At 33.2% G+C, this 17,511-nt stretch overlaps 1 protein-coding gene across 1 annotated transcript in view; it reads left to right on the forward strand.

Annotated features, from left to right (window-relative positions):
- Window positions 1–17,511, forward strand: part of LOC149803474 (caspase-3-like) — a 50,619-nt gene that overhangs the window by 21,663 nt on the left and 11,445 nt on the right. Inside the window, exons 5-6 of the mRNA XM_089953196.1 lie at window positions 3,527–3,744; window positions 11,581–11,716. Of these exons, the coding sequence (XP_089809322.1) occupies window positions 3,527–3,744; window positions 11,581–11,716 (354 nt within the window). The remainder of the gene's footprint in view (window positions 1–3,526; window positions 3,745–11,580; window positions 11,717–17,511) is intronic.

The raw sequence follows: 17,511 nt of genomic DNA on the forward strand, positions 1-17,511 counted from the left end.
TCTTTAACAGTCATAGTTATGATGCTGATGAATGATAATCTCAAATGAAAAATTTTAAAATGTGAAGTTTTGAATAATATCTTCTATAGTGCTTGACGATTAATTTGACAAAAATTATTGTCTTGGTTTAATTTTCTTGCCTTTTTGAGGTCTTGAATTTTCTTACAGTTTTATGTAGCTATAGATTGAAAGAGAGAAAGAAAATGCAAATACAGTGACAAATGAAACTATAAATGCAAATACAGTGACAAATGAAACTATAAATGCAAATACAGTGACAAATGAAACTATAAATGCAAATACAGTGACAAATGAAACTATAAATGCAAATACAGTGACAAATGAAACTATAAATGCAAATATGGTGACAAATGAAACTATAAATGCAAGCAACATTTTATATTTTAAAAACATATGTATATGTCAGAATAAATTATGTTCAAATTTAGATAGAAAATGTACCAGTCACCAGTACATCTAGGGCTGAAATAAATAAACTAATGAGCCCTGACAATTTAAATCAAGAAAATCAACCACCCAACATACATATGACTGTTTTGAACACTTTTTATGAATTCCATCTGCACCACCTCCATGGACAAGAATAACATACAATAAATCATTACTTTAAGACATGTTATGCACATTACTTTAAGACGTGTATTTCATTTAAGTTTTAAACTTCATTTATTAGCAAGCAGTGTAGAATAGGGCTGTGAACTTGGAATAATGGCAACTCACCAAACATTCAGGCACATGGGGCAGGATAGTCAACTCATTTGAATGAAAATAGGATTGTTTCCATTTACCATTTTTGGTATATTGTACTTGGTTAAAACAAGTCCAAAGCATCCAACGCATCACACACTAATTATCTGATGATATATCTAGGCTCAAAAGTAAGTCTGCCTCACCTCCACCTGACCCCACCCCATTTGAATCAACTTGTAGAATTAATGGGGGTTCTTCAGAATAAGCTAACCTCCACATCTGACCCAGAAATGAACAAAAAAATATTTGCAATTATTTTTATTGTAATTTAATTAATTTCAAAAGAGTCAGCATAGTTAATTTTTGTCTCTATTAAAACCAATGCTGTGATAAAAGTTATTAATTCAATAAAACATTTCAAACTGTAGTTTCTGACATTTTTTTCTTTAAGTGACACTCATTTGTTCCGAATATTTTTATGATTAAGATACAGTAATCCCATTCTTGAACAGCCTCCCTGACCAGCAGACAACCACCTTTTACAGCCAAAATCATTGTACACAAACAATTTTGCATTCAACAGTACCCCTTTTGGACAGTCATAGACCAGAAGAGCTCATGGGATGATCTGTTGTCGGTCATCTGAAATCTGCTAGTATATGTTTGATATTAAAATTAAATCGAGAATGGCCATGAAACTTTACACACACATTCGTGCAAAAGTCAATAGCTTATTCCTTCACCAGAAGACTTCTTATGACGTCTGGTTGGTTCTAAATGAAAATGGTGCCAGCCAGAATCCAGTATGGCAACCAGAGTGGCCATCTTGAAAATTGTATGCTACTCTTGAATGGAAAATGTTATCTACATATATAATAACAAGAGACAAGATTTGTAACTCGAGAGCTGTTGCACACTTAGCCCTCAGTTTCTTAAAGGCATTCATGTTAACACTGAAAACATTTGTGTAATCTAGCAGTCATTTTTAGTAATCTAGCAGTCTTTTTTAGTAATCATGCCATCATTCCTTGTCAGTGAGCTAATACACAATATGAGTTAGACCTGAGAGAACAGTCAAATGTCAAAATGTTGTGATTTTTCATCATGTCAGAAATGGTCTCATAATGTAAGAAGTTTACCCAGTAGTTATGATTGGGGGCGGGAGGGAGGCTTCTGCAACTCTACCAACTTTGCTACTAAGTACTTGTAATTCAAATTAGTCAAACCTTGAATTTCTAGGAAACTACTCAAAGGTACTTAATAAATGGAAATTTTGCTAATTGGCTGAAAGAATTTAAGGGTTTCTGTGTCCTAACCATGATTCAGTTTTTTCTAGTCAGCCATTGTCTCAACAGTATGTGCTTTATGAATGGAGTAGAATATGTGCATTCTGATGAAGTTGGGGAAAATCAGCCGAAACACTTAAAATATTTCATTTGAATGTAGGCTAGGAACCTTTTTTTTGTGAAAGTAATTAAATTTGACAGAAAGATCTGCTGACATCTTTGCTTTGATATAACAATGTGTCAGTAAAGCTACAGTCTTGAAAATAGCTTTGTCCTGGGACAAGCACAACACGGTCTATCCGATGAAATAGCAGAAAATTGTACCATTCATTTGCTGTTAACTTGTCAGAAGTCTTACTCACAAAGATGTGTGATAGAAACTTTTTGCTGTAAACATGAATACCATTAGGAAATTGAGGGCTGGGTGTCAAACTGTAACCATAGACATCTTGTCACATATTAAAATTTATCAAAGGGTCACAGTATTGGGTTTAAAATTCACTGTTTTCACTATGAACATATATACATATTTTAATGATTTCCATATATCTTTGTATGAAATGTTGAAGTTAGGCACTTGTTAATGGCAGAAAATGGATACATAGTGTTAGGACTGGTCAGCCTGGTGTCAGGATAATGTGACTGGGTGGGACATCATGCTACATGTCTGTGGCCTGATGCCCCAGTGATAGACATCACAATATACTGCCACACTGCAGACATCATAGCGATATGACTGAAAAATTGTTAAAGCTATGTTAAAAATCACATCACATCACATTCTCCAGCTTGCTATTAATTTGATTATTCTTACAACTGTGTGTTCGTTAGTTGTCAAGTTTTGTCAGTTTGATAATTATTTGCTATTATTACCACCAATAATTATCAAAATGACAAAATGCAAGATATCATGACAGTATAGTTTAATGCTGTTGAATCTTTAGCTGGAATACATTAATAATAAAATTACACATAATTATACAATTCTAATTGTAGGAAAATATTTTAGATGTTTGGTGAAATTGGGCACAGACTTGAATAGTGATTGCTTTTAAATGCAAAACTGATTCTGCCATGCAGTTTATTCCCATTTATATTCATGAGAGGATGGCAAATATATTCCTGCCAAAGACCTGAATGGATAAAACATTTAGATTTAATCACTTTTTGACCCTTGTGATGTGGAAGATAATTAAATGGATACCTTGTATTTAAAGTACTAAACAGAGTGTACTTTATGTAAGGGGTCCTGCAAGGGGTAAATATAAGGAGGCTTATTACTGAACAGTGCCTTCTTACAAGACCCCAAAAATATGTAAACATGTGGATAGGCTTTGTTACGAATCATGTCCTTATCATTGGGGAATCATCTTTCTGTGCTTTCTCTTAGCTCTGCTTCCAAAAATCTTTGCCTATAATCTTTGTATATCAAAATTACTTCCCTGAAAAATATAAAAAAGCATATAAAAGTTCAATCCTAAAGAAAAAAAACTAAAATTGTAAGTGACAAATGATTAATATAATTTCAGTCTCAAAAGAGGACCATTCAGATGAAGATTGCATTTTGATAGCTGTCTTGTCTCATGGGGACCAAGTGGAAGTTGAGGGGGAAACAGAAAGTGTATTAGAGAAACATGATGTTGTGTATGCCACCAATGGTACACTACTGACCAGAGAGGTGGTGCATCTGTTTACTGATGACTGCTGCCCTTCATTAATTGGAAAACCCAGGCTTTTCCTTATACAGGTGGTTTACTTTAATCTTACTGTAAACCTTTACTATAAGATATTACTTTTCAGTTCCTTCTGTATCATTACTCAAGATACAGAAATGGTTGAAAAAGTGTCTGTAGAGAAAAGAAGGAAGACACTATTTCAACTGAATTACATTATTTTATTTTATTATTACCAGGAGACACATACACTTCAAGTCGAAATTGTTATTTTACTTTTTACCTTTTGGTAACAGAATTTTATTTGTAATATGAGGTCAACTTAATTTTTCAACAGTTTAAAGAAAGATAACATACCAAAGTCAGATAGTTTAAAGGAATCAATAACACTCCAGTGGCAAATAATTTAAACAATTTGATAACACCCTAACATATGTCATTTTAAAGATATTGAAAACACTCCAGTGGCAGATAGTCTAAAGAAATTGATATCACTTCAGTGGCAGTTAAGTTAAAGAAATCGATAACACTCCAATGGCAGTAATTTTAAAGCAATTGATAGCACTCCAGTGGCAGATACTATAAAGCAACTGATAACACTTTAATGGCAGATAATTTGAAGAAATTGAAAACACTCCATTGGCACGTAATTTAAAGCAATTGTTAACACTCAGAGGGCAGATAATTTAAAAAAATGGAGAACACTCCATTGGCAGGTAGTTTAAAGCAATTGATAACAGTCCAATGGCAGTAATTTAAAGTAATTGATAACATTCCAATGGCAATAATTTAAAGTAATTGATAACATTCCAATGGCAATAATTTAAAGCAATTGATAATATTCCAATGGCAATAATTTAAAGCAATTGATAACATTCCAATGGCAGTAATTTAAAGCAGTTGACAACACTCCAATGGCAGATAATTTAAAGCAATCGATAATACCCCAGTATAAGATAATTTATAAGAAATTGATCAGTCTCCAATGACAGATTATATAAAGAAACTGATAACACCCCAACGTTAGATATTTGAAAGAAATTGATAACACAACAGTGGCAGATAATGTAAAGAAATTGATAACACATGAGTGGCAGATAATGTAAAGAAATTGATAATACTCCAGTGGCAGATAATCTAAAGAAATTAATAACACTACACTGGCTGATAATTTGAAGAAATTGATAACACCGCACTGGCAGATAATTTAAAAAAATTGATAACACTTCACTGTAAGATAATTTAAAAAATTGATAACTCTCCATGGGCAGATAATTTACCAAACAAATTGATAACACTCTAGTGGCAGATAATTTAAGTACCATATATACTCGCATCTAAGCCAAATAATTTTGGAAAAATTAAAGGCCTGGAAGGCGGGGAGGGTTGGCTTTTCCATTGGCCAGTGTCTAAACTTGACAGTATTTAAGTCTTTTTGTTGACTACTGTCAAGGCTGTAAATCCTGGTACACAACAAATAAGTTTTGCTCTGTCCTAAGACATATGCATGTAAAAAAAATCATTTTTGGTGACCTGACACTTGTCGAACTGTTATCAAGTTCTATGATTGATTTTGTTATTATTTTGCATGTGCATATTTTCTGATTTCTCTAGCATGAAATTAAATGAAAGTAAATACAGATTTAGAAATTCGTGGGTCGGTTGAGTTTACCAGGGAGACAAGGCTGAACTCTGATGTACAGTACTTACACAGTGCAAAGCGTACATAGCGTCACTTAAATCCATCCCAAAGATATTAGATGCAGGTTTTGTTTTAATTATTGTTTCGACCAAATTGCATTCTTCCAGATAACATTTCAGCAAGTCCTTAATAGCTGTTTCATTTAAGTTTAATCCGTGCTTACGAAATACTCATATTCAATGATATAAGCGATCCTACAAACTGAGGTAATATTTATGAAAAAGTACACACGTTTAATTGTACAAGGTACATAACCAGCATAACTTACATGTTCGTGACAAGTGGTAATAAAAAAGGGTAAACTTCTCATTATCGATCAACTAAGATCATCACCAATCTTTCTTTGTTTTGTGTTTTGGCTGAACAACATCAAACGTTCCACACAATTTAAAGCTTGATGTTTTGGCATCTCCTTTGTTGATGGTTAGTGGATTTGTCTTTTGTTTTCCAACTGCAATACAGGCCAGTTAATCATTAATACCCCAAAATTCGCTTCTATTAAGAGGGAATTTTGACCAGCAACTATACCAGTACATTCATGTGTAATTGCCTAAAATCAGGAGGTTTTTTGTGACATTTTTAAAGCCTTGTGTTTACTAAATATTGATCCATCTTCCGAGGCTAATATAGGCAAAATTCGCAAGGACATGTGGTTTCTTCCTTTGACGCACCTTATTTTCCCCAGGACGTGCCCTATTTTCATATTCTGGTCAGCTGTGGCCATACTGCACAATAGCTAAAGGTTAGTCTTAGATAAACAAGCAAGAAAGAATGCGCGACTAATTAAAAGTTGATCCATATCGATGCAACGATTTTGTGAAAACGACTGGCCCTCCATCATGATTCAAAGAAACCATGTTCTACACTACCGTGTGTTATGCAAGCACCAACAATTGATTGGGAAATAAAGGATTACCAATTTTGTTGAACTAAAGGTACCTAAATAGGCAGCCTTACGGTACCATACATGTAACTATTTTCCCCTCGTATATCCGACCTATTTCCCTTAATTGTCAGCTCATAAGGCATTTAGTATTGTCTACTAAAAAATATATATATATTTTGAGGACACATATGCTGCATAGTATGTATTTTTGTTCCTTTTTTTAATTTAAAGATGGTAATTAATGTTCATATATATGGTATAAAAATGCCAGGTGCTCACTCGTGTAAGTTTCTTTGGTGGGAATGGAGCTACAGCATATGGAGCTACAGCATTCACGTTGTTCATTCTTTGGATTGAAATTAATTGCCAACAATTTTGATGTTGTGGTTTATTTTTTGTTCTGGTTATTTTCTGACTTTTGTATTGTTGTAGATGAAAAAAAATCATAAATTTACGTGAATAATGTTTTAACTTAACATCATATTTAGTGAAGAAGCGAATTCTTTTTAGTAAACTAATTATTTTGGTCACGATAATATGCACAGTAGTCATATATGTAAGACCTCAATGCTGATATTGTGTTTTGGGCATCAGGGTCTTAGCACCAAAACATAAATAACATGTGATATGTCTTACATGTAGGACTATATTCACAGGTGATACAACAGAACATGCCTTCCATGGATTGCATACGATATTTCTATTTATTTAGGACTTTTCAAGTTGAGGGTAAATTAAAATTAAAGACATAATGTAATAATTGGGAGTTCTCTGCAAAACTTGGGAGATATCATGAAATCAGGAGGTTCGCATGAAGTCACCCCAAAATTCAGGATTTTCTTTTTCAATCCTGGCATGAGAATTGACAGGTATGGTGTAAGGTCGCTTACATCAAAGCAAACTACAACTCAGCTTTAACTGTATTAGGATAATTTTCGAAGGATTATTTCTGAAACTTCATTAGTGTATTTTGGAGACATTAAAATTTAGTGCAGTGATGCCCATGATTTGACTCTAGGGCATGTACTTCATTCAGCAGAATGTACTTCATTCAGCACGTGTTCATACCTACGATGTACATGCATATTGTTATTCGTTGTGTTGTCATACTGGGATCAAATTTTAATGAGTTAGTTATTTACAATTTCAAGGCAAAACAAAAACATAATTACCTGTGCACTGATATATATTGTCCAATGCAATGATGCATAAACAAACAATAATTGAGTCAGAATTGAGAGGTAGTGTTAAAGCAACATGAGATTGCTCAATTCTTGTCATTTTTGATCAAATATACACTAATCTAAATTAGGCAGAACCAATAAGAAAACAGACCACTCCAGTGGCCTAGTGGTTAGAATGTCGACCTTGGAAGTGGGAGGCTGTGGGTTCGATCCCCAGCCATTTCATACCAAAGACTTACAAAAATGGTACTAACAGCTGCCTCATTAGACGCTCAGCATTAAGAGTTAGTGTTAGGACTGGTCGGCCTGGTGTCAGGATAATGTGACTGGGTGGGACATCATGCTACATGTCTGCGGCATGATGTCCCAGTGCTAGACATTACTATAAACTGTCACACTGCAGACATTGTAGCAATGTGACTGAAAAATTGTTTAAGCTACGTTAAAATTCATAATCACACACACCCAATAAGAAAACAGAAAAGTAAATAAATTACTTTTCAAACAAATTTATACCATTTCTTTTTAATAATCACACATGCCATGCCCGAGATAAGTATATGTGTACTTTTTGTTAATATAAATTTGCCTAAATAAACACATTTATAACTTACCACATGCATCTTGTGATGTCTTGGAATTGTGGGTCGGCTTATACGCAGGTCGTGCACTTTTTAGTGTTTATACCTGTTCAGTTTTGGGGGGGGTCGGGTTATATGTGAACAGACTTATATGCGAGTATATACAGTAAATGGATAAATATCACAGTTTTGATGTGAAGATATATATTGAGTTTTTATTTTGTCATGGACTTAGAAATTTAAACTGAAATTTATTCATATTCATTTGGCTTCAGCTTTAATGAGAACCTTGAGAAACACTCTGACTATAACAATGATGACTAACACCATATATGCAAAGCCCAGAAAATCCCTCAAACAGCTGTACAGTACAGTAAAACCTGATTCAAAAACCTCAGCTATGAGCAGAAACTTGTCATTTATGCCAAGTTTTTATGCATGAATTGATTTTACTAGATAAATGCACTAGCATTAGTGACCACTTACTAAATGTGAACAGCAATCATACATTTTTGGTAAAAAATATGTTTCAGCACTGCTAAAAATTACCATATCACAAAAACTAGATATAATCACTACAAAACCTTTATTTAATGTTCAGTACATGTACTGACTACTGAGTATGTCTGGTTGCAAAGTACAGATGGTTCCAAACAGATGCAAAAAAACATGTATATTAAGGAAAAGTTCAGACTGATTAACAGTTTCATTAGTTTTAAAACCTAAAGTTGTTGTGTTCAGACCATAAACCAGACTCACAAATTGCCATAATAGTGTCCTAGTCATCAGAATCCCTGTTACATTGAACCATTCCATCTTGAAAGAATTAGCAGTCAGGTACACAAATAGGCGATTCAGAGGTTTTTAATGTTTGTCTTTGGTGAAAATCACACTGAGCCAAAGTCTTCTTTCTAGCTATTTCTGTAGCATGATGGGTCTGAGTTACAGTATATAATGACCAGGGTGAATGAGATCTTTGTCTTATCCATCTTAATAAGTTGTTTGTAGTTTCTGGATTAGTTAATTATAAAATTACTGTAAAGGTTTGTATTCTTGATACCTTTTCGATGTTACAGTTTTTAATAGCCACACAAGGTTGAATTTGCCAGGGTCATTGATCTTGCCATCTGTTCACCTTAACGCCTCAGTTACATCCTTTTCTTTATTGAGTTGATCCATTCATTTTTTATGCTTTCGATGACTTAGCTTTTTACATTTGGCTCTAAACTTAAAGACCTAATAATGTTTCCTACCTTAAATATTTTCAGCATGTTTTTTTTCTTCTAATTTCATGGTGTTTGTTTTTTGTAATCATATCATTATATGTTTTTTTATTATGTTATAGGTGTTGTCTAATGTTGTAAAGTGCTTAGAGCTTCTAAAGGTTAGGCATTATGCAAAGTCCTCATTATTATTATTATTATTAGTATTATTTTTAAACAAGCTAGTTTTACAGTTTGTGTACAGGATAAGAAACTGCTTCATTTTAGTTAACTTTGAATTTCATATGCCCATTTACTACATATGAAATACAGATTAAAAAAACAATGTTTATGACTGCTGTATTTTTAGTACTTTATTCTTTTTGTTTTATGTGATACTTGTAATACTTTTACAAGAACTATGAAGAATAGAATATATATGCAGAGTAATCATGGGTAATTTTCCTTCTTAAATCTGCTAGAATTTTGACCTTGAAATCTGGACCTCCAGCACATAACTGTTATGAAAGACTGCACGCCTTAAGCAGCCATATTTACTTGGCAGAAGGGATGGTCTCTGAAGACAGGGTTTACTGTACAAGGAATACAATTATCTACAGAGCCTTGAGAATCAAAAAGTAGCACCAAAACCAAAATCAAACTTGCAGTCATTTTATTACATTATTGATAGTCTCTAATTTCCTATTTCTGTTGAAATTTGCTGTAGTTATTATTATTTATTTTCAAGTCTGCAAGAAACACATCTTGATTGTACAAGATTAAGAAAATTAATTTGTGCATGCAATTCAGGTTTTTTTGCTGTGTTAGACCAAGATTACTGATATTTAAATATTAAACTGTAAAAAAATGAAAGCAGGAATATTTAAGATTATCTACAGGCAAGATTTCAAAACCTGTTTGACCTGGATTCAGAATTATTATCAACATTATTTTCTTGAAAAAATTTGTAAAGATGTTGTGAAAAGACTGTTGATTAATAAACACGGTCATATAATTTGGCTGTAGATGTTGATGGCACACACCCTCCCTAAAACTCATAGAATTCTGTGATAATGAATTCTGTTTGCTGACAAATTACATTGAGATGCACATGCTAATTCCTAAGTACTCTGTGTAAAATACATCCTCAAGTGAATTTTGTCCTATTTTGACTGAAAATGGTGAAATATCACATGCATGGATGGATGTGCAACATTCTGAAAGCTGAAGAACTTGATGCTATGAGGTGAGAAGACTTTGCTTTCTTTGAAAATTAAAATTAGATCTCAAAAAACACTCAGGGTTGATCTTCATGAGCAGAAGGTATTGTGGACAGCTCAGAGTCATAATAAAATCTGGAAATGATGAAAAAGTCCGATATTGATTAATATAGATTGCAAACCAAAATTAAGTGACAATTGAAATTCAGGTGCAATGTCTGACACCATAATAGACATCAAGCTTAAATTCACATTTGAATGCAGAAAGAAACAGAATAGAATTTGAATGCAGAAAGAAAAAGAGTAGAAATCTAATGTCTTACAAGTAAATGCAAAATAATTAAAGTCTCTTGTTTAATGATGTTTCACTCTGAAATCTGTTGGTCAGTTCATTAGGTTTGAAAAAATACACAATGTGATACATTGTGTATAATTAAAACTTTTAACATTTCAGAATTTCATTTTGTTAATGTAGTAATGCAACTGTTTTTGGCATTGATGAAGGATGGAGAAACCCTGCAGATTGAAGGTTTTTGCTTAAAACAGTATGTTATTAAAAACACTTGAAAGCACTAGATAACAATTATCATTATACAGTTAAAAGATATATGTTTCCTTTACTGTAGTAAATCAAATATCTACCATGTTTATTTAGCTTTTGTCTTTTTATTTGCTTGAACCATTAACAGTACTGTACACTCAGCAATGGTTTCTGAGGAACATTATTTGCCAAAGAACACAAATATCATAGCCTATACACCATCCATAACCAAACCAAAGAGAAGCACAGATTTATAAAGCTTCATATATCTTTCAGAGCAGCTAACATGGGCATACGGCATCACAGGTATGTGCCTATTATGGTGAAACTAACATGGGCATATGGTATCACAAGAATGTGCTTATTGTGGTGAAGCTAACATGGGCATGTGGCATCAGTTACATTCTTATTGTAATGAAATTAACATGGGCATATGGCATCACAGGTATGTGCTTATTGTAATGAAATTAACATAGTTTATGGCGTCACAGGTATGTGCTTATTGTGGTGAGGTATAAGCTCATCAAATTGACCCAAATAATTTGTTCATGTATACAGTGCATATATCATATGTCTTAAACATTTTTATTTCAGGCATGTCGTGGTACAACACTGGACCCTGGAGTTGAAGTCATTTTGAGAGATGAAGTTGATGCAATAGTTCCACCTCCAGTAATTACACCTGCTCCCTTATATAAAGATTTTCTAATAATGTATGCCACACCCCCAGGTAAGCTTTTCTTAGCAGGTAGCTATTCTTCAATTGTGATTTCAGCTTCTGTGCTGTGTTTTTAACTGGAAGATGCATTGAAGGTGACCAAACAAATTGCAGTTGTGCTCATTCTAGTTCTACTGGTCATAGTCCAGAAGAGTGTATATGATGGCCATCATATATTGTCTGTTTGGCATCTATCCATTAGTACAATTATTTCAACACTATTTCTCTTAAACTCCTTGGAGGATTGCCTTGAAACTTTACACATATTCATACCAGGTTCTAATTGGTCCTAAATGAAAATTTTATGGCCTAGACATCTGATATCACCAGAGTGGTGACTGCCTTGAAATTCTTGTTATCACTACTCCTTCTGAACTGATGGTCATATTGACTTGGGGTTTTCACCTTAAGGCTTCTGATAATGTCTTGTTTGTCCTAAATGAAAATGGTGCCCATCAGACATCCAGGATGACCGTTATGATGGACATCTTCAAAATCTTGTTATCACTTCACCATAATGGATGGTAATATTGACGTGAGTTTTCACTATAAGACTTCTTATGATGTCCAAATGATTCAAAAGAAAATGGTGCCAATGTGACATTCAGCAGGCTACCATTTTGGCAATCTTGAAAATATTATTATCACTAATCCTTTTAAATAGAAGGTCATAGTGACAGAGGGTTTTCACTGAATGACTTCTTTTTAGTGTCTAGTTGATCCTAAATTGAAATGGTGTCCTTTGGACATTTTAATATGGTCCCTGTCGAGACCATTTTGAAACTCTTGTCATTTTAACCCCATCTAAATGAATGGTCTTATTGACATGGTTTTTTTTTAAAGTAAAAGTCTTCTTATGATGTCTATCTGGTCCTAAATTAAACTGGTACTGATTTCACAATAAAAATGGCTGCTGTTACCATCTTGAAAATGTTAATGCTCCTTCTCCATAGCAGTTGGGTCATATTGACCTGGAGATTTACACAGGTGATGTCTAGTTGCTCCTGAAAGAAAATGGTGCCCTTTAGACATCAAACATGGCTGATGTGGGGACCATCTTGACAATCTTTTTTATCATTGCTCCTGAATCAGTGGCCCCAGTGACATAGGGTTTTCACAAAATGACTTTTTATGAACCTGATTGGTCCTAAATGAAAATGGGGATCCTTGGACAACCATTGGTGGTCATCTTGAAAATCTTGTTGTTGCTACTCTACCTGAATGGATGACCTTATCACCATGAAGTTTCCACAAAAAGACTTATTATGATGTCTAGTTGGCCCTGAATGAAAATGGTGCTGATCAGACCTACAGTTTCATGGTCATGATGGCCTTCTTGAAAATCTTGTTATAGCTACTTCTGAAATTGTACTAGAAGACACCTTGCCTAATGTAATTGGTTTTAAATGAAAATGGTGTCAGTCAGACCTACAATATGGACACATCGTAGTGATATTGAAAATCTTGTTATAGTAAATTCTCCTAAATAGATGTATCTTTAAACATGAGATGATGTTTTAGACTTGCATTTTTAACCGAAAAACATCTTATTATATATAATAGGTTTCTTAATAAAAATGGCGCTGATTATTGATGGCCATCTGGTAAATCTTATCACTGTTTCACTGGCATAAATGCCTACTTCTTTTTCCATACATGCCCAAGTCAACACATTTAGTATTATCATCTAAAGTAATTAGGTTCTCATGTGATCCTAAAAATCACGCTCAAATCATAAACTTCTCAACAATTAAGGATTAGATGCCTGAACAATGCACATGATTATAAATCACTTTTGATTGAAACAATACTGCCAAATTCATCCCTTTTTTTATGGGTGACCTTGACCTTGTGGATCCCTAAAATTATGACGAATATCGAGGTTATTAATACATGTGTTATGATGGCTGTTGCTGAAGGAAAAATATACAAAACATAAACTGCAGATATATGGACAGCGGAGATGTACATTGAGATTAGGTCTTGGTTGACATGAAAACATCGACCTTTAAACCAATTCATGCAAACTGGCCATCTGCACACATGATGAAGTAGCACTTTGGAAGGATCGGATTGAAATGGGTTCTGAGAAAGCAGCACTAATCCACTTATTGTTTATTTAACATTTAGTCGATATGTGCAAAACGTATATATGAATGGGAATAATATGTGCTTTGGGAAATAAAAAAGGACATGGACAGAGAATAAATCTGCATTTATTACTACATGTATACATCAGTCATTTTAACCTTACATCAGTTTTCATACTGAGGAACATCTGCATTCAATGAAATTATAATCAGATAGTTCAGCTTTCCTCATCATTGGTGTACTATCCTAATGTATATTTTACATTCTCAGCACTATAGGTAGCCTTGGTATTAAAACAAAGAAGCAGGTAATGCATTTCCCTTGCATATGACCAGTGGGGGGGGGGTGAATGTTGGATTGGTAGATATTTAATTGTGACTTTAAATTTGTGTTCTAGCTCACCCACAGAAATGACAGAAATTGGAACCCAATGAATCTTAAGTGGTTAACAGTCAGTGATTTTCTGCCCCTGATACAAGGTCAAAGACCAGGACAGAATATTTTGCACTGCACTTACAGGCATATTGTGAGCATGTTAAGTCAGATATATAAGAAAATATTTTTGTCAGTAAGTTTGATGTGTTGGAGTTTTTCAAGAGATTATTTCATTACCCAGCAGTTAATAAGAATAAAAGGAGAGAAGAAACAGTCTTGCTTTGGAGCAAGTTGAGCTTCAGTCACTTTGAGGGACTCGTTTGATTTTACAATCACAAGTAGTAAATCATTTGCTAACAAGTGAAGTTTTTAGAATGGTCTTTCTTCCTATTAAACACATTAAGAATAAATAGTTCTAAACTTATTGACTCTTTGGAAGAAAGACTTTTATATAAAACCTGGCTCTGCAGGGATATTTCACTAGATGGACATAAAATGGGTAAAAGTGATGCATTTTGTCAACAAGTACATTTTCTGTTGTCAGAATTATTGTAAATTAAAGTTAATACCATCAGCGGTACTATCAACACATAACTGTGACATACATCACAAGCGTATCACTTAGCATTTTTTGGGGTGGGGTGGGGAAGGATAGCAGAGGGAGACAATTTTTTAAGGCTGATATTGGGATCTGCACAGCAGTAATTTTGCTCATCGGCTAGAACATTACATTGATAATTAATTCATTGACTGTATGCATCACCATAGTGTGACAGATCAACTAATGGAAGTGTCTCAGTGAAATATGATTACATTTGTTTATTGGTATCATCCAGGAATTTGTAACACTTTATGGTAAAATTTTATTGCAGTAAAACAACAAAATAAATGCCAAGATTTCACAAGCTATAATGACGTAATTAGATCTGAGCTCATGTTTTTTTTTTACATTTGTTTAGATCAAACAAAAATATGAAAGTGTTAGAGCTTTCACAAGCCATAAGGATGAACATATTTAAGGGCTGTTCTATTGAATACATGGTACCCAGGAAATGCAATTTAAAAAAAAAAATATATGCTAGGGTATTCTGATTACTCAAGAGTTAATTTGAAAATGATACAAAATTCTAAATTTTATCTCACTATGACTACTCCAAAGTGCATTCCCTGGGTCCCAAGCATGTTTAACTGGAATAGCTCCAAGTCATAAACCAAGGCAAACTAAATATAATAAAGTACAGTCGGCTGTTATCGTATTCATAATCTTGCTTGTACCATTCATTACTTTATCTTGTAAAAAGATGATAATCATTTTGTATTTTCACTTCTGAATAGAGTGCACACCATAGATTGACAGTAAATATTAGGTAAAAAGATAATGCTCATTTTTTATATTCATATCTGAATAGATCACATGCCATACATTGACAGTAAATATCAAGTGAAAAGAAGATACTTCTTTTGTTTTGTCATATCTGAACAGATCACACATTATAGATTGACAGTTTCATCCCCTATATTGAGTTTGCCATTCCAACAGGTATCATAGTACAAAAGCAATTTCTATATACAGTGTTATGTATATGTATGTATGTATGTATGTATTATTATGGTCTTTTGACCTTGAAATCTTCTTAATGCATTTTCCCTAAGGAAAACCAGGTGACCTCATTTCTGATTGGTTAGCTGCTAAAGGACCTTACATTGTTGACAGTTAGAAAGATCTAGAAATTAATTATTCAGCGCTTCATTCTGGTTCTGAAATTGATCTTATATTTGTATATAAGGGATGTTTACCTGAGAATTAGCTATTCTTATCTTAAACATCAGTCTTAGTGGATTCGTTTAGTTGTGCTCAATAGAGAAATTGGATCTAATTTATTTATTTCAGTTATTCATTCAAATTACAAGTTGCTCATAAACTCCAGACTAAGTAGCTGTTTTGGAATTGCTGTCATTTAAAGACATTTTGGATTATATCATTGTGATACATAAAACTATTCCAGGCTATTGGCACATCAGCAACAATTCGACCTCATTCACTGGAACTCATTTGGAATACTCAGTACTTTTGGACTTGTGATAGAACATTTGGGACTATTTAGAACTTCATTTACCATACTGTATTGTTACTTTCAATTTTTCACTTTGTATTCTAGGTAAATCAATTATTTGTTGAATTTTGCAAAACTTGGTGTTCACTCTTTTCTAGTACTTAGTTTAAGACCATATATTCCTAATGACAGTATTGGAAGAACATTGAATCAGTATTAAAACTATGACTGTATGAAGTGATTGATCATGTTTTTATTGCAGTATATCCCCAAACTGTTGAAACTGTTCAATTACATGAGGTTATTGAGATGGGTTTTATTCAAGTATGATGAGTATATTTTTGAAATGGTAATTTCACCCTTATTGAATATTTAAACATTTGTATGATAAACATGTACACATATTTTGTAATGTTAGCTAGAATTGTCTGCATTTATTATGATACATAGCCACAACTAATTTGAAAAGGTTTTTAATATTCACACATGTCCACCAGATTAAAGATCACTATTTAAAGAAGAGAGAACTAAAAAGATAGAATCATAACAAAATAAACAGATGAATAATAGTGCTTAGAAATAAACTAGGAACTAATGTTATTTAACAGAACAAATTTTACCTGTTTGACATTCTTTTACACTATATGCAATTATTACTAGAAAAATATTGAAAGGCCAATGTGCATTTATTTTTTCACATATACCTATCTTTACTTGAACACATATAATCCAGATTTTATAATAATATCAGTAGATTTATTGAATAACAATAAATATAAAATTTAAGGAAAACCTACTGCTGAATAATACAGTGTTTATAGACACTCAGTGCAGTCCTCATTGCATCTTCAAATTACAGATGAAATTAAAGTCATAAGCATATTAATGAGACAGAAGGTCTATAATATTACCAGAGCTATAATTTACTTGTGTATAACATGTGTATCCATCTGCAAGCAGGGTAGGTCCAAATCTGCATGATATAAACCAGTGGTAAATCAATGTCCACACTCCTTGCTTCAAATCATAAATAGAAAACAATTGAACAGCCATATAAGACCTCAGATGTAAATAGTGGCCATTTTGAACTGCTTTTAAGCACATAATTCATTACATTATAATAATTTTATTACAACAATTTGATGCATGATCACAAATAGCAAAATAGGAGGTAATTTGAGACTATGGAAACTGAATAATATCTTCGTTTTTTTTCATTCAGAAGCTACAGGAATATAAAAATTGAAGTACAGGTATTTGATTGGTTGTTGAATGACTGTCTTACAG

This window comes from Sinohyriopsis cumingii, chromosome 3, assembly GCF_028554795.1.
Source record: "Sinohyriopsis cumingii isolate HCF-2022 chromosome 3, ASM2855479v2, whole genome shotgun sequence".
NCBI classification, from domain to species: domain Eukaryota; kingdom Metazoa; phylum Mollusca; class Bivalvia; order Unionida; family Unionidae; genus Sinohyriopsis; species Sinohyriopsis cumingii.